At 34.7% G+C, this 23,134-nt stretch overlaps 1 protein-coding gene across 1 annotated transcript; it reads right to left on the bottom strand.

Moving 5' to 3' along the window:
* Positions 1–1,575: 1,575 nt before the first annotated feature.
* LOC145608398 (uncharacterized) lies at positions 1,576–22,820 on the bottom strand. The gene is made up of 11 exons (XM_081664008.1): positions 22,561–22,820; positions 22,400–22,483; positions 21,644–21,798; positions 21,467–21,560; positions 18,140–18,210; positions 17,912–18,018; positions 15,371–15,492; positions 9,198–9,286; positions 7,393–7,452; positions 2,655–2,759; positions 1,576–2,070 (listed from the first exon to the last, which is right to left on the bottom strand). The coding sequence occupies exons 1-11, from the start codon at positions 22,685–22,687 to the stop codon at positions 1,951–1,953; spliced, it is 1,134 nt and encodes a 377-aa protein (XP_081520134.1). The 5' UTR covers positions 22,688–22,820; the 3' UTR covers positions 1,576–1,950.
* Positions 22,821–23,134: the final 314 nt, after the last annotated feature.

The following is a 23,134-nucleotide window of genomic DNA, read 5'->3' as shown; positions in this document are numbered from 1 at the left end:
CTTCAAATGTATAATTACTTATTCTTTATGTGTTATGCAACTATCTTGGTGTTTAGATTCTTATGAATATGATTCATGCAATTCCGCTTAGAGTATCTAAAGTCCAAGAGATAGCTTGTGTCCAAGACTTGGTGCTTTCGCTTTCATGTTGCGCTCACATAAACATGTGATGCTGAACCCACCGTCAAATCGTATTGGGACTGCCATACCCAATCTCGATCAAGAGGAGTGCACCACTTGCATTGATGAACGCTCGGAGAAAATCCCCTAATCTAGGAGCGCAGGCGCGCAGAAGGCTGGCGCGCACGTTATGGGTGTGGGCGTGCAACCCTCGCTGGCGGCCTCGCCACCTGGGTTTCTTGTTCCGTACTTTTCCCTTTGTGGTCGCGCATGCCAGAGTGAGGGCGCGCCTGTACGGGTTTCTTTTAGACGTCCAACTTATTTCTTCTTAGTTAGTTTTACTATATATATATATATATAATTTCCTTCTATTTTTAGAGAGAGAAGTTTTCTTTTTTGATAATTCTAGTTCTTTGATTTTAGAGAGAGAAAGTAGAGAAAGAAACTCTTAATTTTGATTTGTACTTCAACAATTGCTTCTATCTAGTGTGGATTTTCCTTCAATCAATGATAATTTGTGAGATTTTCTTCCTTTAATTCTTCTATATTACTTGTATTGCTTTAGAATCATGATTGACTGTTTGATTTTCTTGAATTTTTGTTGATAGTGTAATTGATTTGATTTTCTACTTGATTTAGTTTAAGATGATGATAATTATGATTTATTTGGTTTTGTTCATCATTTCCACCATGTGTAGTGAGTAGATTACTTGCTAGGGAGATAGTGAACCATACATGAATGATGATTATTGCTAGTTGATTGATTTTGATTGATCTAATGTTGTGATTAAATTAGTTAATAGAATTGTGCATTTGTTTGATTTGTTAAGGAGTGATCAACCTTGATATTCGAGTTATATTACATTGTGATTCTCTAATGACATGACCCATTGATTTGGAGATTGCATTTATCGATTGAACTTGATTTGTGATGTTTCTAGCTAGTTATTCGTAGAGAACCCTAGTTTGACACCTAGGAAATACCCTATCGAGTCCTATTAATCGCAATTACTATTTTCCCTTACAACATTTAAATTAATTAACTTCTCTTCTAGCATAGTTATCATGATGTGTGTGAATCCTAAATCCCTAGCATTTGGAAAATTGAATTATTACATTGTCTAGTGTTTGATCTTTAGTGTGCTTCAAACTCTTTCTTTATTTTTGATTTAGCTTAACAATAGGCTATAACAAGCATCACCCCATTCATCGTGGTTCAACCTCGACTTACCCCATACTTTGTCTAGGTTCAGTTGAGTTTATGAATCTTTTTGATGTGGTTTTAAACACTTAACGACATGATTAAATCCCCTATCAGAAAATTAAGTATTCTTATCGCAAACCAAATCAGAGAATGCAAAGGATAGCCAGGTCCATATACGAGAGGAAATTGTGACAAATTGCATATTTGCGAAAATGAGTAAATTGAGCAAGCATACAAAATTAAGTAAATTGAGCAACCATACTTTTATTCATCGAAACGTGCAGTGTGCCTCACTCTTCACTATGCTGATCACTTGGTCCATAGATGTCATCCACACTAACAATATTTTACGCTATCACAGATTGGACTAGCAAAATGGTGATACATTGATACATGACCAATATCAATAACATTTTAAAATAAATTCTAACACTAATATCAATATTACTTGTTTAAAACAAGTTTTAGAAAACTTCACTGCGACTGGCTTGTTGAGTAAAAAAATGGCTTGACGAAAACTTTGCCTGTGAGCAAATTATTGCACCAGAACAATGCCATGCACCACGTCTCATGCAAATATCGACAATGATTGTAATTTTATTGCTCATCCAGTAGTCGTACCAAAATTAACATGACACAGGCTCTGTGATATTTAGGTCTTCCAAGTTGACACTCGACTTCACACCCATGTTGGAGAGGGAGCTAAGCAAAGCAGGAATATCAGCCTTCAATGAAAAAATCAATGCCTGTCAACAAAGAACAGAGATGACATGAGTTCAAAGTAAATCCAATCAGAGAACAACCTCAAGAAATTATTTCATGCATCGATTCACTTGTTTCTGGCTTTCTGCTGGAGCACAGAATGAACAAATCAGCAGTACCTTATTTTTCCAAAACACATCCAACGCATACTAAGTGAAACCTTATTCATCAGGAATTTCAGAAACAAGTAGTTACAACAATACCTATGTCCAGCAGTTAATAAATAAGTACTTCCAGTACAATAAGCATGCAGCCCAGATCATCTTATCCACAATAGTTGTCTGGAAATCCACTTATTTAAAACTCAATCCCTCTATTTCATGTTAATTGAACCCTAAGCGAACTTTTCTCGTTCAACATAATCTGGCACTTTAAAATTTTAATCCTCAACTAATTCTTATTTATAGTAGCAATGCACTTGTTAAAATACCAATAAAATAACTAATACATTGGCAATAATGAAACATCAACACAATTATTACTGGCGTTTACTATGAGTAAAATAATCAAAAAATAATATAACAAAAGAAATGGGTAACAAAAAATTAATTGTAAAATATTCTATTACCTTTTGATTTTCCAGCTTCTGATGCTTCAACACCTCCGCAGGCCATTCAGTGACCAGCTTTTGAAGTTCATTGACAATATCTTGCCTTTTTGAATCAGGAAAACTCTGAAAAGCACAAAGTAGAAGCTTGATATAAATAAGTAAACCTTCACTAACATTATAACACACTAATTCAATTCAGGTGTACCTGAGCATGGTAAATCACTGAAAATAAAATGAACAGATTCTACAGCTCAGCAAAATGGAATTGAAAGGGTCTGTGCGCAATATCTTCCTTGTAGATTAAGTGTCGTTATCTAGTTAAAGTCTTATTCTGATTTTTAATGGTACTATAATTGAAACACACATCATATAGAAATGAGATATGCAGGCATTTAAAGGCCCTCGGCATATCAATATCATTCACATCTCTAACACAGTTAGCTAACAATACATGCATACTTCCACTCAAAACACAGCCATTGCATATAACATTAATTGGTAGAGTGGACAAGCATACTAATAAATCAATATTTGTACGGAATAAAATAAGCATAAATAAGCAAGTGAGATTGGGTATACATGGGAAATAAGGACATATAGGGTAATATAAACTCCATACTTGTATGGAATAAAAAAAATTTAAATAAGCATGTGAGATTGGATAACATGGAAATTAAGGATTAGAGCATTAGACTACACCATAATGGAGTTAGTATCGATTATGTCACCCTAACACATAAATTAAATGAGCAAAAGTAATAATAATCTTCCGAGTAATTAGTGCAGCTGGATAAAAAATTATCATAGGTATTCAATAACTTTCAATTTATTGTCTCTCTTAAGAATCCCTTTTATCAGAAGAAATAATCAATCAATCAGAGCCTTAATCCCAAAAGTAGGGTCAGCTTACATGAACCAAATTTGATTATTCCGTATAGTCATCAACATAAATCTTTCTTCTCCATCCCTTATGATCCAAAACATCATCCTCATGTAAATCCATGCACTTCATATCCTTCCTAACTCTTTCCATCCAAGTCATTTTTGGTCTCCCTCTCCCGCGTTTAATCCCTCCATGGTCCACTCTTCCACTCTTCGCACTGGTGCACCCTCGGGTCTCCGTCTTACATGTCCAAACCAACGCAGACGATTTTCCCTTAGTTTGTCTGCAATGCTTGCCACACCTACTTTCTTGCGAGTAACCTCATTTCTAATTCTATCTCTTAAAGTGTTTCCACACATCCACCTTAACATGCGCATTTCCGTAACCTCCATCTTTTTAATATGCAACACTGGTCTAGAATTTTCCTTTCAACTGTTAGGGAATGCTTCGGTCGCATAACACTCATGTGGCTGCTCTCCATTTAAACCATCCTGACTTAATCCTATGGGCCACGTCTTGGTCAATGTCACCATTCTTCTGGATGATCGACCCAAGATACTTAAAACATTCACTCATGGTCAAATCCTTTCCATCCAAACTCACCACTTCATTGCTTGTCCCCCTCTGAGTGCCGAAACGGCACACTAAATATTCAGTCTTACTCCGACTTAGCTTAAACCCTTTAGATTCCAACTTTTGCCTCTATTGCTCCAACTTGGCATTAACCCTATCCTTAGTCTCATCCACCAAGTTAAAGGAGAGGAATGCTCAATCCCGATCCACGATATCATCCGCAAACAACATACACCAAGGAACCTCCTCTTAAATTGGTCTAGTTACTTCATCTAGAACCGTTGCAAAAAGAAAAGGGCTTAATGCAGATCTTTAATGCAATCCGATTGTAATAGGGAAATCTTTTGTCAACCCTCCACATGTCCTCACATTTGTTGACACATCCTAATACATATCCTTAACCAGGTCCACGTACCTTCGTAAGATACCTTTCTTCAACATTGCCCACCAAAGTACCTCTCTTGGCACTTTGTCATATGCCTTCTCTAAATCAATAAAAACCATATGGAGATCCTTCTTCTTTACCCTATAAAACTCCATCATTTGTCTTATCAAATGGATTGCCTCCATAGTAGATCTCCCAGGCATAAAACAAAATTGGTTATCCGAAATGCTTGTGCATGCCCTCAACCTTTGTTCAATCACCCTTTCCCACAACTTCATAGTGTGGCTCATAAGCTTAATTCCTCGATAGTTAGAGCAATCTTGAGCGTCTCCTTTGTTTTTAAAAACCGGGACCAACGTGCTCTTCCTCCAATCTTGCGGGATCCTTGTAGCCGTCCATATCTTGTTGAAAAGGTTTGTTAATCAATCAATGCCAATCTTACCCAAACACCTCCACACTTCTATCGGTACACCATCCGGGCCAACCGCCTTCTTAGGTTTCATCTTCTTCGGTGCAAACTCCACCTCTACTCTCTAAATCCTCCGCACATACTCCATGTTGATTTCTTCATCACTCACGGAGGTATCTCCTATCACAACCCCAATACTTCCATTAAACAATTCATCGAAGTACCCCTTCCACCTGTGATGTCTTCCTCTTGTACTAAGACCCTTTGGTTCTTATCTTTAACACACTTCACCATACCAATATCCTTCCTTGCCTCTTGTCTTCTCTTTGCCATCTTATAAGCCTTTTCTTTTTGGCGAACAGTTTCTTTTGCCTTACTCTTAGCCTCCCTATACGCTGCAAAGGTTTCATCACTCCTACATTTTCCTAAGGCTTGATAGCATTCCCTTTTATGCTTAATTACTGCTTTCACCTCTTCATTCCACCACGAAATATCTCTCTGTATCGAAATTCTTCCCCTTACTTCCCCTAAGACCTACTTGACCACCTTTAGGAAACAATTCTTCATTCGTAACCAAGTCATGTCTGGATCCACCTCTCCATCCCAATCCGCTTCTTTAATTACCTTTTCTGTAAAAACCTTAGCCTTTGCATCTCTTAGAGTCCACCATCTTATCCTCGGTTATTCTTGTCTAACTTTTCTCATCGCCTTTTCTTTTAGACGAATAGTCATTACCAATAGCCTGTGTTGGGTGACCACACTCTTTCCTGGGATAATCTTGCAGTTTAGGCAACGTTGTCTATCTATGCTCCTTGTGAGCAAGAAGTCTATTTGTGTTGCATTTGCTCCACTCCGGAAAGTTATCAAGTGTGAATCCCTCTTCTTAAACCAAGTATTAGCCAAAATTAAATCATATGATTGGCAAAATCCATAATAGCTTCACCACCTGCGTCCCTCTGCCCATACCCAAAGCCCCCATGTACACTCTCATAGCCATCTCGGCTCGCCCCAACATGCCCATTTAGATCCCCTCTAATAAATAACTTCTCGGAGTGGTGGACACCATATACCACCTCGTCCAAATCCTCCCAAAATTTTCGTTTCTCTTCTGCATCCAAACCCACTTGGGGAGCATAAGCACTAATCACATTCACAATATCCTTGCCACAGAGCAACTTCACCCTTATCAACCTATTGCTCTTCCGATAGACCTCGATTACCTCTTTCGCCAACCTCTCATCGAGGATCACACCAACTCCGTTCCTAGCTCCACCAGTCTTGTGGCTCGTTTCTTGCCCAACATACCACACCTTATAACCCAAAACAAAGCCTCGAGCCCCTTCTCATGTCCATCTTGTCTCTTGGAGGCACATGATGTTCACGCGTCGTCTCTTCATTACTTCTACCACTTCTACTTATTCCCCCGTAAGAGACCCCACATTCCAAGAACCAATCTGCAAACTAAATTCCTTTCTCCCACGCTCTCTCCTTTTCCCAACTCTAATCCCTTGATCATTTGATACCACACTTGGGCAATGTGGCGCGTCGCTTCCGGGCGACGACCTAGCAACCCTTGCATACTTATCACTGCACCCGGGTCTGGGAAGTGCAGCGCGTCGCTAAGTAGGGAACGCCCCAATGGCCCGCCCTTGCTCATTTGACACCACACTCAGGCAATGTGGCGCGTCGCTTCTAGGCGACGACCTAGCAACCCTTGCATACTTATCACTACACCCGGGTCTAGGAGGTGCAGCGCGTCGGTGAGTAGGGAACGCCCCCACGAAAATATCTGCACCCGGGTCTGGGAAGAAATAATCCATCTAATATAATATTACTATCGAAAAATTCAACTAAATTTTTTTTTTCATGGAATCTCCTAAAAGTATGTGCCCAGTGATGCACTTATTTAATCTTAAACAATGTTGATACTTTATAAAAAGAGTAATAAAGTGGAGATATACAAAGATTTAACTTTGGAAAGGATCTTGTTGCCTAAATGGATACAGAGAAGACAGAAATGGAAAATGAACAACGGAAGTATGTGTCAAGGTATAGTAGTAATATATCCCAAAAAAAAAATCCCAAAAAATTGCAAAAAAAATCCCCTGGAAAAATATAGCCAGGGTTTGACAAGTGTTATTCACAATGATTCTTAGTATATAGTCAATGATGGATATATTAGTATATATATTTGACGAATTTTGGAAATCATAACAAAATAAGTGTACATTTTATAATAGCATACTATCATAGACTCATAGTTGAAATGATGATAAAAAAAGATCAATCGGGAATGACAAGATTATAGTCAAGTATATTGAAAACATTTTAAAATTAATGGCTAAAATGAAGAAAATGGAAAAAGGATTTCAAAAAACATTGGCAAGACATTCGTCTTTCCCGATTCAATTTTAGTATGCATTTAAGTAGAATAACACTTTAATACTAATGATAATGAGAATGGATGGTACATAGTTCAAAACGTTACGTGAGCTGATATAATTACCAGATTGAGCGCTTGAATTACAGATGCAGCATTATCAGGCTTTTGCTCTAGTAAAAATCCCTGTACATAATACATTCAAAGAGACATCATAAGTGCATGCGTTAAAGCAAAGACTAACAGATATTTTATACTACGTAGCACCGAAGAGACCAGATTTAAATTAAGTGTCATACTTCCTTTGATTAAGATATAGGCAGAATTTCACTATTTCCCAGGGATCTCCACCACCCAAAACAGCTACAAGATTTTTAAGTAAAGACTACATTAAAAAGTCACCTTCAGTTGCCCCGCAGGAGTGCAAGGGGCTGCGCCCACATTAAGTGCAACATACGATTTAAAATTGAGTAATTCTCTCTGTAACCCATCACATCATTCAACTTTTCACATCAAAAAAAAAAAAAAAAAAAAAAAAAAAAAAAAATAATAATAATTAGAATCTGGGGTTGGAAACATTATGATAAACTATTTTTGTGAGCCCTTGAAGAGTTTAACCTATTTAGTAAAGTTGTGTCGGTTTAATGAAAAAGAAGTGTGGAAAGAGCTTAATCTTGACACATACTTTCGCTGTTCATTTGGCAGAGCAATTGGAAAGAAAGAAACCAATAGAACTTTTAATGCTTCCCTTCTTCAAGGATTTGAATTCTATCTAGTGAGGGCATTTGATTAGCTAGAGTTGAGTTTTTGCTGCCTGTCTCATCATGATTTTGTAGATAATTAACTGTTTGATAGCTTGATGGTGTGAACTTTTTTGCCTTTAGCCCTCCTTTAGTAAATGGGCATCACTGTCACCCCTTGGTACCTTTATGATATAATCCTTCATTACTTAACAGAAAAGCTTGAAAGGGGGGCTTTAGGATAACTCATGAGTTGCTAGCTATAACATGATAACGACACGTAATACCTAAGAAACATCGGCTGACTAAGACATTACTGGCCATGGTTGATCTGAAATTAATTAGTGAATTCCCATTATAGGTGCAAAGAGATATTTTGAGAAAATTTGATAGGAATAATTGTCCAAACCCCCACTAAGGTCTGATAAAATTCAAACACAAAAGGCCCCGAAATGCAAACCACTTCCGAATGTATATTTCTTTTGCATCCACAACCACCACTATGGTCTGATCAAATTTAAACACAAAATCCCCCCCTTCACTCCTTTACCATCATCTTTTACCTCTCTACCATCACAGCATCACCACTATCTTATCCCCTAAATGGTGAAAATGCAAACCACTGCCTAATGTATATAACAAAATCTAGCCAAAAAAAAAAAAAAAAAAAAAACCTATAAACACAAACTGATTCAGCAACATTAAACAAAACAATAGAAATAAGTGGTTACGGAGGAAATTCAAGAAGTTATGGGGTGGTGGGGGGGGGGGGGTGGCGGGCGTTGAAGGAGGAGGCTTAATTAGTGGTTAGAGCAGAAGCTGGAGATGCAAGGAGCGGTAATGTGGGATGGGAAAAAAAATGGTTGTTTAACTTTAAATTCATATGGAATAATCATTTAGGAAGTAAAAAATGTGCTACAATGAAATAGGGTCCGATTAGGGAAGCGATGCTGGAAGGCCTGGATCTTGAAAATTATTCTTCAAAAATCAATAGGTGGAATTATTTAAAATGTATAAAAGGTGGGATTTTACTAGTCAATGTTTCCAATGTAGCGATCCCTTTTGCATCACAAAGAAGGGCAATTGGGATTATGGACTCAAAAACAAGAAATGTTATCCCAAATTTAAATCAATATTATATAGGTCAAGTACCACCATCTTACGTACATGGAGGTATATGCAAGGCAATACCTTAGCACAACAAAACCCACTCTTAATAGTGTGTTGCTTGTACATATCAGATCTTAACTCTTCAATTTTCCACAGAGACTCATGATCACCTGCAATAGAATATGGCAATCAGGGTCAGCTGTAATGGGTTGGTCCAACTTAAGGTAAGACTGTATACATAGTTTTGAAAACTTTTTTGATAGATTGTAACTATGAATGATTGGAAGAAATAGCAATAATTTCCAATCTACACATGCTTGGAAGATAAGTTGCAAAATAAGAGATCAGTACAGCTCATTAAATCTCCTGTCCACACTACAACAAATACTCCGTATTTTCCCCCATGATGAGCTCTTTCAAACTAATATTATCTCTATCAAGACCATTATGCATTTATGCAGGACCTACAATCAAAAATAATTGGAATTTTGCATATAAAATGGGGCCAAAATATTCTTTAAAACACTACATTTCTTTGCATATCACAGTATAATTGAATGTAATGGAAGTGATAATTAACAAATACTTAAGTCTTTAAAATGTTGCACCATCTCTCTTATGAAGATCAAATATTAATGAATTTGACCATACACATTAGTATATAAGTGAAAACATAATCATGTGGAACCTTGTTAGAAACGTTTTTATATGTGTTTTCAAAATAGTAATTTTTAATAGTTTTTACTAAAGCACAATTTAGATATTTATGCTCAAAATAGAGCATTGGAGATGTGAATAAAGAAAAAGGTGAAACTATTTTGAAACCAAGGAAGTATACCATTAGCCATCAAATAGACATTGTGGTTATGACCTTGAACACAAAGTTGATGAATCTATATTGGCAATAGTGACATTCTGATATTCATTATATTGAAATTCTATGAAAGTCAACTTTTATCAACCGAAAGAAAAAGAAAAAAGGAAAAATAATAAATAAGAAAAGACTCACCCTCCATGGAGGAGCCCTTGGTTTTTCAAGGCGTTGGAATATTTATAGACTCTATAGAAAAATCGTTGATCACAAAGATACTATTGCTCACCTATTATAATCAAGTACATCAGAGAAAATGGGTGGTATGTTAGGAAAATTAGTACAAGAAGCCATAGAACATTACTTTTTTTTTTTATAACCATTGTTATAACAACCTTATTCTCCAACGGACTAATGTATGCTTAAAAATTTTAAGTTTGGATGTACTGAATATATTAAGTTCCACAGCAAATGAGAGACAAGACTCTTGCTGATTACTATTGTTTAAACAAAAATTCTACCTCAGTTCCATAAAGTTATATTTTCAAGGCAAAATTGGTCTAACACCCTAAACTATGATGTGGGTGCAGCCAACACCCCCCCGAGGTATGACCAAGTAGCTAGAAAACCACCAACTATTGATTTTGGTGCAACACGTGCCATTAATTGCCTTTATTTACCAATAATATCTCATTTTAAGTGCCCAACGCATTGCACCAAATCAAAAGTTGGTGATGTTTTAGCTACTAGTCAAAGTTCAAAGTGTTAAGTGCACCCAAGCTATGGTTCAGGCTAATTTTGTCTATTTTCTATCCATATATTAAGGAATATGAATAAAAAAAATGTAAGTTGAAACTTGTGATTACTTTTTGAAAGGAGAGATAGAGATTAATAAAAAAACTAGCCCCACAATATGAGCCAAGTTGAGGTAAAATAAAAAAATATATATATGACAAAAAAAGAAAAAAGTAAAAGTGGAAAATCTCTATAATTTACCAAGTTTGGTTAAGACAATAAACAAGTTTGGACAAAAAAAGGAATAAATAAATAATAAATAAAGTAAAAGTGGGAAAAACTTCATGGTATAGCCGAACCAAAAAAGGGGAAGTACATGGAACGGCTGAAACGGAAAATGGGTATTGGAAAGTGCTTCATGAAACAAAGGGAGTAAAAGAGATTAGTGATTAGGCACATATAGTTAAGGAATAGAACATAAATACACTACCATTGTTGGTTCTTTTTCTTTTTTTATGTCTCCACCCCACCTTTTCTATAGGTTGTTCTTTTTCTTTTTTATGTCTCTATCCCACCTAATCTATAGATTGTCCCTTTAGTTTATATCATTAGTGTTAGCTCATTAGATAGCATATCAGTTACTAAGATGAAAGGGTTTGAGGGGGTGTTGCACGATTTAAACTTGCTCATATAAAGTTATTGTATTTGAATCATGGAGTAGGAATAGAAAAGATTAAAATGTTTAATGATCATTACAGTCCTAAATCCTAATTATAGACAATTATTAACCTAATAGCTCAATTACAATGCAAAGAAGATGTTCACAAAATCCATAAAAGTTAGATAGACATGGTGTTTTGATTACAACCTATGGAAAAGAGAGGACATAAAAAAGGGGTTAAATTTTAGATTATTTTTCCTTAATGACTACAAAACTCGAATACCCCAATTATCGACAAAGGGAGTAGTTGTTAAAGATTATTAGGAAAATTAGGGCTTGTTTATATTACAAGGGAATTACATTTCCATAGGAATTTATATTACATCAAATTCCAAGGGTTTCCCCGTCAAAAAAATAAAATAAATAAAATAAAAAAAATCCCTAGGATTTTAAAAGCTTGTGCGGTTGACATGACGAATTGACAAGAGAATTATATTTCCATAGGAATTTTTACCCACATCAAATTCCATGGATTTCCCCGAATAAATTTTAAAAAAAAAAAATACCTAGGATTTCAAAAACTTGTCCAGTTAACATGACGAAATCAACAAAACATGGGAAGTTTTAATTGTCCGGGAGGTAGATCATTAAATTCATTCCCATGTAATTTGTAATTCCTAAATTTCACATTACATCCGTTCCTATCTACAAATTCAATTGGTTTACCAATTCTCCATTCTTCTTTAGTAACCCAAAATAAGCACTAAGACTATCAAAATCAAGAATTGTTTACTAATTTGTAAGCTATTATTCCAAGGGTCGTAGGATTTTATGGAAAAAAAAAATAATTAATTAGAAAAGGAGAAACTTGCTTAAGAGTCTTGTTGTTTACAATAGCTTCAAGCACATTTTCGGTTTTAGACAACATTTATTATTCCCTATGTTCTTTTAGTTAGTCTTAATTACTTGTTAGAACAAATCCTAATTCACAGATTTAAAAATAAAATTTTCAACTAAGGGCCTATATGTTTCGTATTTGTTTCATCTTTTTATTGTTTAATTTCTGAATAAAAAGCAAGTTCAAATATGACAAGTTCAGATAATTTAAAATAAAATAAAAAAATTCAAATAAAATAAGTTCATATAAAATAAAGACAATTTTTTTGTTTCAAAATAAAAACAATTTAAATAAAATAAGTTCGGACTATATTAGATGAACCACATAGAGCCACATTGAGATTAATCAAATAAGGATCGACATAAGTACTTTTTTCTTACTTATTTATCAAGATAGTATCAGATTCCACTTTAATTAGAGATTCCATATAGGACTAACAAAATAAACAAACAAAGTTTCATATTAAGGTTATGTTATTAATTAAAGAGACTGCTTTTATCAATTCCTTAACTTAGGCTTTCTTTAGTTCACCTTATTTTTACTTATTTCAGAAAAAATAATTTCAGATCACAAAAAAGAAGTTAGATCACATCATCGTTTTATGTCCAGTTTTTTATCGCTAAATATCTTTAATTTCGTAATGAAAAAAATTATGAAAATCACATATTAATAAAATACACATTATTATGAATCTAAGAGACCCCACGTGATATATTTTTGGAAAAATTGATTCTAATAATCCCACCTTTGCCGATTTGATATTAATAATCCCACCTTTTGATTATTATTTAATAATCCCACCTAAATAGCGCCTCTTCTTGTATTGGTCCCTTGTGACCTGTATACATTAGGTAATCTCTTTTTTCTTTTTACTTAACTAACACATGTCACTAAGTAATTAGTCAAAACAAAATTAAAAAAAAAAAAAAAAAAAAAAAAAAAGAGAGAACCTAATCAAATTGAAAAAAATAATTAAAAAAAAAAAAAAAAAAAAAAAAAAAAAAAAAAAACAGCTCATCCTAACAGCCCCCAAGACCACCACAACACCCGCAACACCCACTCCATTGGCAGCCCATTTCCCTTAAAAACCAACCCAATTTCCACCACCACCCACGAAAACAACCCTTTATCCTTTTTCCCACCACGAAAACCATCCATCTTCCCTTCCCCGACATCGAACAACTTAAGATGAATGAGAAGGTTGAACATGGATTCGATTAACGCAATCGTTGAAACCCGCCATAAATGGAGCTCAAAAACACAATTGAAATCATAATTTGAGTTGAAATTCAAAGATTCTTCCACTGATTTTCAGATTTTCAGGCAATATGCCTATATGAAATAAATATACACTTTTTTTGATTTGAAGCAATGAAATATATATTAAAAAAAAAAAAAAAAAAAAAAAATCAAATTATAACTAAAATGGAACTTTACAGTTTTTCAATTCAAAATTTTAGTATGAACCTAATTTTATTAAGGAAAAGGGGGGCCGGTTTTCGCTGAGTGGAGATGGGGATGGGGTTCCGCCGTATGGGTGGGGGATGAGGGGGTGCCGGGAGGATTGGGGGTGGTGGCGTGGGGTATGTTTGTGGACTGGTTTTCTATTTTCATTTTTGAAGTATTTTTAATTTAATTTTTTTTTTTTAAGACATTCAACCGATCACAAAGTAACACATAACATCTTAACCTATTAAAACAGGTTACCAACACGTTAGGGACCAAGAAGATGCCCTATAAAGGAGGGATTATTAAAAGATAATCCAAAGGTGGGATTATTAATAGTGAACCGGTCAAAAGTGGGATTATTATAATCAATTTTTCCTATACTTTTTCCGTATAGATTATCGTATATTTAAGGTCAAAGTTTTCAAATCTTTCATTGAGATCAGACCACACCACATCAGATAAGCAAAAATAAGGTGAACCAAACAAGCCCTTAGTGTGAAAACAATGCCCCATCTAGTCGAGTGAAGGCAAAACAAATTTATCACTTACAAGAATAGGTGAATAGTAAACAAATCAAAACCTAAGAACTTCTACGTGAGTTTAGCTAGCATAGATACTTTATCTATCCAATTTGATTCAATTTTGGCTATACCCAAAGATATCCATTGTTTACCTTTCCTTCCTAGTACATGACCACATAGCCCACAAGAACTCACACATTTTAGCAATATATTTTCCTTTAACCTCCTTATCAAAGCCATCAAAATACCCTTTACCTTACCACGTTGAGCACAACTAACTATCCACACAACGACAAGCACAAAGGTAGGGATGACGTGTGCAAAAAAAAAAAAAAGTGGGTCCCATGCCACACCCGCCCCAATTGGAGCGAGTATGGATCCAACTTTGACGGGTAAGTAGGATTTGATGTACAAAAGCCATACCCACCGTAGGTGGTGGATTTGATGTCATACCCGCCCATGCTTACCAACCTACCCGTTACCCACTCAATTACCCGCTAGACTTATTACTACTTTTATTGTTTTATTACAAATGAACTACTACCTTGTATAATATGCTATTCAATTATGTATTTAAAACAATCTAGAGATGGCAAATTGATATGTTCTACAGGAAATTTATTAAACAAATGATATTAGATTAATGGGCAAAGAGCGGGTAAAAGTGGATAGTGGATATTCACATGGGTGGTGGATCGAGTGTGGATCTAGGTTTCTACCAGATGTTAAAATTTTACCCACCGCGAGTAACGGGTAGGTGGCATTTGACGGTTGCGGGTACCGAGGAGAAGGTACCCACACCCGCACCGCCCGATTGCTAACCCTACCCAAAGGATTCAAAGAAAGCATCTCAGGATAATAGAAATATAAACAAAGTTATGCATGGAATAGTATTAGACTACATCTCAAAGCATACAAGATTGTTTTATGCTTCTAATTACTTATTAACTAAAAAATAGTCAACCAATCACTAGTCAATGACTATTAAATCATCAAAAGTAGCTAATTTATAATTGACTATCTAACTTAGATAAGATTCCCTTATACAACTCAGATATATAGAAGAATACTCTATCACACATGTACTTAACAACGAACAATGTCGATTGACAATAAGAACAATGTAACAAGGACAATATAAACTAAAGAAAGATAATACAAATTAAAACACAAACAAACCTCTCTTAGAAGCAAATTCCATCCAAATGTCAAATGTAGTTTTCCGTAATTTGACTCCAGCCTTGACAAATCTTTTGGAATACTTGGATATCAGCTCCCAATTATCGGCATCATAACAAATGCTGCAAATTGACGTGCAAAAAGATCAAAGAAACTTTAAGCACAAGTCTATATAAGTAATGGAAGATTTTTTTTTGAATTTGTGGCAAAGCAATCAAGCATCTCTTGTAAAGGATATACATACCATTTTTAAGAATTTAATCAAAAATCTTTCTTCATAAGACTATAGCTAAGGGAAATTGTGTATGGACTTCACATGATACAAACTAAGCCTTATAACTAAATCATATCAAACTTCGCACCAATTAGTTAAACTTCTGATATACTACAGAAGAACCGAGATAGAATTTACACATCTCTGGGTACATAAAAGCCAATCCACCTACAAACTTATGTCATGCCTATAAAAATGGTCATACAGATTTAAAGAATACTCCCTCTGTATTTTAGTACTTGCTCTACTTTTTTTTTGGAAACTTTTAGCAATAGTTTACTATTTTCCTCCCAACTAGTGGTCACCTCATATCACTTTTTAATATATTTCATATGCTCTCTCCTCCCCCCACTTATACACACTTTTGCTTTTTCACAATATTTTATTCTTCAACAAACCCCACTTCCTCATAGATAATACTATCTACTATTCCTCCTAAAACTCCGTGTCCAAAGAAATGGAGCAAGTAATAAATTACGGAGGGAGTATGAACTTCAATTCTATGTCGTATTACCAAAATACCAACTAAAGGAGATAAAAGCTAATCATCCAAGCCGAGCTCATGCTACCTCAATCAAATATGTCTAAGCAAACAATTACTTGCTAAAAAATTAATTAGGGCCCAATTTTTTCTATTGTTACACCAGCTTTTGTGAACCTTTCTTATTATTTACTTTTTAAGAAGCATTTTATTGCTTTAATGAGGAGGTCTGACAGAATCAAATTGAATATTCCAAGAGAAAACAATAGGAGCCTGTCACAGAGGACCAAAAAAAACAAAAAAAAAACACAAAAACAAAATTTAAACTGGTTTGGCACCATAATTCACCTCCATTACTAGGTATTAGTTTTCTAATTTCTCCAATGCTCCATGGTCCTTTTGAGGTAGTATGGTTGCTGCTAAATATATGCATTTTGATATGGGTGCCTTACAATGCACATCACTATTTTCCCCAAGAATTTTTCTAACATGCAATAGCATTTTAAGGCTATTGTAACTATTTTCTGCATTATTTCTATGTTTGATATTTTATCATGATTTTCATTAAGGTTGTATCATTGGAATGTGGCCAGTTTGTAATGAATCAAAAGTTGCCAAAACGAAATTAACTAGTTTAGGGCAATGTTTTTGACATCTTGTCCCCTACCGAACTAAAATTTCCTCAACGAAGTTTTTAGGCAAGGATTTCTGAGGCTTTAGGCTCTCCATGAAACTCCTTTTTTTCTTCACTTTAAAGAACAATAATGGAGGCACAATAAATCACAATCACCTCCTAAAACACTTTACTAATACTCAAAAAACGTAAATTCTCCCTTTAGAAACAGATTGTAATAGCAGAATCAGAATATCGTATGGAGAAGACTTTCTTTATATATGGGTCTGACACTTTCATTCATGTACAGTAATTGAAAATTTATTTATACATGGGAAAGCAAATATAACAGCCTATTTTTATAAATATATAAGTATGATTTTCTTTATAGAACCAAACTTTATTGAATTTGAGTACAAGTCGTATTTAATATTATTTATCATTTCTATTATTACATATTGTGAATGGTATTAAATTTCTTAATATTCGCCAATTATATAAACAGATATGAAAAACACATAAACATACAAGTAAATTATTTGTTTGGGGTAAAATTATTTAAAATACACCTAAATAGACTATCAAAACAAATTCCTACAACGACTACCACAACCCAATCCACGATGAACGCATTATGTCCGATCCTGCATCACCGTGACTATTCCCGAAATCAGGACTGAAATTAGACTTCTTATAGTAATAGACTGGTATCACTCAACCTTTTGTTAGCTTTTTCTCAAAATATGTTGATGTCTATCAAAGGAGCCCATCTACCCCTCTAAGACAATGTAGCATGCAAGTTTATCACCTTGTCATACTAACACCATTACCCTAACAATGGTATTTTAGACTTATTGATGGACAAGCACAAAGTATTGTTTCTTTCCAAGTCCCAAATATCAAGTAATGATGCAATTGAACAAAAAAATTCCACATTATACAATGAATAGACATGATGTTAATTCACTTAGGCAACATACAATCCAACTCTGTAATTAAAATAAATAAAGGTCAATACATAACAATTATAAAATCTTTCAGCATAATTAAAGTGAACCGGGAAAAGGCTATAGTACTCATTTAAGAGTAACAAAATACACGCATGCATATCACAATCTCACAAGTATATAACTCCTCATGTGACTGTAAATTGAAGAAAGATATATAGAATACCTGAAAACGATGTCTGCTGTTCCAGGTTGTAATGGTAAATTGTTCTTTCTTAAATGATTCATTATGTCCACCATGAGCTTAACATCCTTCTGCGCCTTTGCATAGGACTGCATAGTATCATACAGTAGCTCAAGTTGCATTCAAAATTTTAACTCTATAGTACAATATATACTTCAATGAGCACGAACTCTGCTACAATTATAGCTTGTCAATAGTCTCAATACATACCAATAGTTGGTTTGCAGAACCAATAGTAGGAGTCAAACCATAAACATTATGCCTACATAATGCTTTCTTTCCTGCAATCAAGTACTTAGGTGGGTTAAAAAAATCACACAAAAAAAAAAAAAAAAGCCAAGCATTCAAGTTGAAAGAAGTAAGCAAACATGAAGTAGAATTGTTAGAAACATGACCAGCAAAGCATCTTACAGAATAATTACCATAGAAATATAGAATAATGGGACATTGGATGCTGCTACATGTTTAAATTAGATCCTGCCGCATGATACAACACCACCAATTGTTTTCAGGCATTACAATGATTTGGCCCAACATATGAAACATAAAAGGATTAAGAGTGCCAATTTCAAAAATAGTTTCAGGCCCATGTTATTGGGTGGGAATGGATTTGACAGGCAGAACAATAGTTTCAACACCTGAAATCAATCACATATAGAAACCTAGGAATGCATGAATAAATAACTCAAATGCAAATACCTACTTTATTAAAAAATAAATATAACACCTGCCACTTTCAATTTAAGAATAAATGAAGGGAAACTCTAACTTGTAGCCCTAAACTTTTGTATTTTACATTTGGTAGCCAAAATATATTGGAAATCTAAAAACACCCTAGCCCTTCTCTAGTTCTTTGACCACCGCTCTCCAACAACCTTCTTTGTTCTTTCATCTTATCTCTTTTTTCGATTCTATATTTATCCTCTACATTTTTACCTTCTCTTTGTCTATTTTTTATGTCCTTTTTCTTTTTTGTGTCGAGTTTTTCCCTTTTCAGGCAGTAACAATTTTTACCCTTTTTTCCACTTCTTTTTTTCTTCTTCCGTTCTCTGTTTCTTTCTTTTATTTTCCTGTCTTTATGTTTGTTTTTTTTTTTTTTTTTTTTTTTTGTTCTTATTTTCTGGCAGTAGCAACTTTTTTCCTCTTAATTTTCTAGCAGTAGCATGGTTACTATATAGGTTGATGTATATACTTCCAACTTGCTGATTGATATGGAAAAGAGTAATTCGAGCAATCCATCCACAGGATGACAAGATCATCCTACTCTTGTGATCCAGCAAGAATATATGGAAAGCCAGATCCTAGTTAACAGAAAGTCAAGGAAATTTTTTGAGTTTGTCATAAACAATTAATGGATAAAGCTTGTGTGGGCTTTGCAGGGTTTTATAATACAATAATAGCATGTTATGTGAAAACTTATAATAGATTTAAAGTAATTTGCAATCAGTTGGACAATATGGTCCTGAACTTAAGCCACCCCGTATGCATGAGCTAAAAGTTCATCTTCTTAGAAAGAAATTAAAATACATTAATAAGCTAGTGCATAGTCACAAGAAAGAGTGGGCAACTAAAGGTTGTTAAATTTTATATAGTGGATGGCATGATTCAGTTGCCTACGAGGACTTTGCGAACTTTTTATCAAGTCTTAAAGGGCTTTGTGCTCATAAATTCCATGGATATTTCTGAAATTGTGAAAGATGCAATGGTTGAGGAATTTGGAGAGAAAACTATGATTCAAGTGGTTGCGGACAATCCATCTATCCAGGTAGTTACAAGTAAGAAACTTAGTTCATCTCCTAACTTTTGTAATGAATTTCTTACTTAGGGTTATTTATAAAATATGTCTTTTTCTTTATTTTGTAATTTCCTATAAAAAGGCCAAAAGACAACATCTTTATAGGACCCCTTATGCAGCACATTGTTTGGATTTAATGTCAGATGATATTGGAGAGCTTCCAAAAGTTAAGAATGCCCTAAAACAGTGCAAGCTTATGTGGTCATATTAAACCATATATCTCTTGTGAACATGATTAGGGTGATCAGCTATAAAATGAATTTGCATAGGCTTTGTCGTCACAAAATTTCTAACTTCCAATAATGCCCATGAAAAATTCCTAAGCATAAGAACGATTCGAGGAAGATGGTAACTTAAGAAACCAATGGGAAAGAAAGAAGCAACATTTTTTTTTGCAAGACACCTTTTACAGGGATGTCATATATGCCCTTAAGTTGAAAGGGGCAATTGTTAAAGTTCTTAGGATTGTTGATGGAGGGAGAAAACCACCTATGGTGTGTATTATTGACTCCATGAATAGGACTAAGAAAGCTATTGAAAAGAGTCTAGGTAAAGAAGACGAGCATTATAAAAAAAAAGCTTTTGCGTTCAATATTAAAAGGTGGGAATACCAGCTTCATCAACCTTACCATGCTACCAAATTTTATCTTGATCAAACAATTCATTATGATAAACCCAATGATGTTTGTTGTGAGGAAATTGGGAAGGGTTTGTAAGACTGTATTAGAAGATTGATACTAGATGTGGGAACAAAGACAAGCTTATGATGGAGTTGGATCTTAGTTTTTAAAAGCAGGTTGATGCCTAGGAGAAAATGCATCTCCAGAGACGACCTTAAAAGGCGCATGAGGTCATGAGGAGCATGCCTCTTTGATTAAGTAGCAAATTGAGTGCCTTTTGGATAATACAACTATTTGGTAAGTTTGCTTTTCTTAGGGAGGGAGGGTGAAGTTTCAAAAGAAAAAAGGTCAAATATGTGGTTTTCCCGGGCCCCACCCCGTTTTCTTTTACCTTCGGTCAAGAGGAAAGAGAAAAGTGGTACCTTAACCCAAATTTTTTTCTTTCAATAAACTAGTTGATTAGGCGTCCCCCAACATGAAAAAACAAATGAATTCTTTTGTGTTCCTTTCTTTTTTATTCTATTTGTCATATAACAAATTAATGACTTTGTGACTAGCAGATAACTCAATAAAAAAAATTTTAAAAAAAAAATCCATGGAAAAAGCACAGTAGCACTCCATCATCCATAACACTCACATTCAGATTTTCTTTTGATCTTTATTTTTTTAGTTATTAGCCTGTATTTATTTTTTAGTTATTTTTTTAGTTATTAGCACTCCATCATCCTTAACACTCACATTCAGATTTTCTTTTGATCTTTATTTTTTTAGTTATTAGCCTGTATTTATTTATTTATTAAGAGGTATTAATTTATACATTCAGTGCTTATTTTATTTTTTATGATCTAAGTTACGCTTCAAGTACTTGCACAAACACACACACACACACACACACACACACACACATGAACTGATGAACCCACAAAAAGCTATCTATACAGCGGCATAGAGTAGGAGACTGAAATCCAGAAAGTCTTTTTTTCACCTTCTTTGAAAAATAAAGATGTAACATATTCAAATAGTACATTTGAACAAAATCATAATACCATATACTTGCATAAACTCAGTAAGAGCATAATGTTTCCAAGCTAGCCATAAAAAAAGTGTAATACTGATGCCTACCGTAATTCACAGCCCCAGCTTGAACACACGCCTTTGCAACTTCTTGGCACAGGCTACAATTGAAATTATCATGAATCCTGAGATTTGACAGTCTCTGTACAGTAAGGGGATGATCAGATTATGAATGTATAAAACTATTTGAAGAAAAAAAAATTGTAAAGAGTTATAGACACTAACAAAAATACGAAGCTGCTGCAAAACATCAAACAAAAGCTTAATGTCTTCCCTGCTTTTACATTTCTCAGTGAGTGACCACAACCATGCATTTGGCGGAGCAGATCTTTCAACTTTGATTGATTTCAGAATTTTATCATACAGTTCCTTCACAGTCTCTGCAAATAAATTCAAAAAAAAATCAGGTATTTAAACCTACATCCATCTAGATGTAGCCTAACCACAAGGGCAAGGGTGAGATTCAATCCTAGGATCTCATGTAATCAGGAGGGAAGCTCTAACCACTTGAGCTATCCCTCGCTCTCATACTTCCTTGAACCATCTCATTGTATGCTTTATCATTTCAACAGCGATAAAAATACTAAAACCCGAAATTGAATGCAAAAGTTGAACAAATGAGCCCCTACAACCTTTCTATAAAAAAATCACCAATTCACCACATAACACACGCAATTCAAACCCAAAAAACCATGATAACACAGTACTCATACTACGTAATTAATACAACATTTTAATGAAAATGTCAAGACAAACAAAACCCATATTCCAAAAATCTAATCCTGAATCAGCCCCTATAACTTATCTATAAAATCACAATCACCAATTCACCACATAACACAAGCAATACAAACCCGAAAAAATCATGATTACACAAAGTACTTATACAATATAATTAATCCAACATTTTATTAAAAATGTCAAGACAAACAAAACCCAAATTTAAAAAAGCTAATCCTGAATGAAAATCAATGAGAGTACCGTCAACAGCAGCTGGTACTGAGCAGAAAGACGCGGTATGAGGCAACTGGTACTGCAAGCCACAACCATTGGAATAACAAATTTCTGAACAAAATATCATCAACCCCATATCAGAAATCAACAAATTAAAAATCCCATTTTACGAACAGCATAAAAAGTACCATTTTGAAGAGAGAAGGTGCGAAAATTTCTGCAATGAGAGGAGGAATGCAGAGAAGTATCTTGAGCAATGAAGGGATGAAGTGAGAAAATCCGAGAAGCTCGGCGAGCTAAACCGGCGATTTGCATAGCTTGGGTGTCGTCTGGTTGATTCTTGTGCGACTGTAGTCTCCAATGGAGGGTTTAGGTTTGGGTGCAGAAGCAAAACAGTCAATTGAAGCTTTCACGACTCCTTTAGCAAATAATGCATACAGTACGCGGTTTATTTAGGCCCTGCCCGGCTCACTTCGGTGAGAGAAAATCTCTATTAACGTCAAATTGGGGTGTTTGGCAAATGGCTTTTTGCATAACCTTTGGCTTTTTAGTTTGGTCAAAGAGCTAAAAAAATATGTTTGGTAGTTGGTTTTTTTGTTAGCTTTTAAGCTAGCTTTTCCGCCAAAAACTAATAAAAGTAGCTTTTGTTAATGGCCTTTGGCTTGTTGGCCCACTTTATCACTAATAAACAGCTAACAACCATTAATAATTTTACCAAACATTTTTGTAAACAACCGGCTTAAACAATAACTTAAAAAGCCA

This window comes from Chenopodium album, chromosome 23 (genome assembly GCF_948465745.1).
Source record: "Chenopodium album chromosome 23, dcCheAlbu1.1, whole genome shotgun sequence".
Classification (NCBI taxonomy): Eukaryota; Viridiplantae; Streptophyta; class Magnoliopsida; order Caryophyllales; family Amaranthaceae; genus Chenopodium; species Chenopodium album.
Note: the sequence above shows the minus strand (reverse complement) of the source record. Positions and strands in the feature narration are given on the sequence as shown.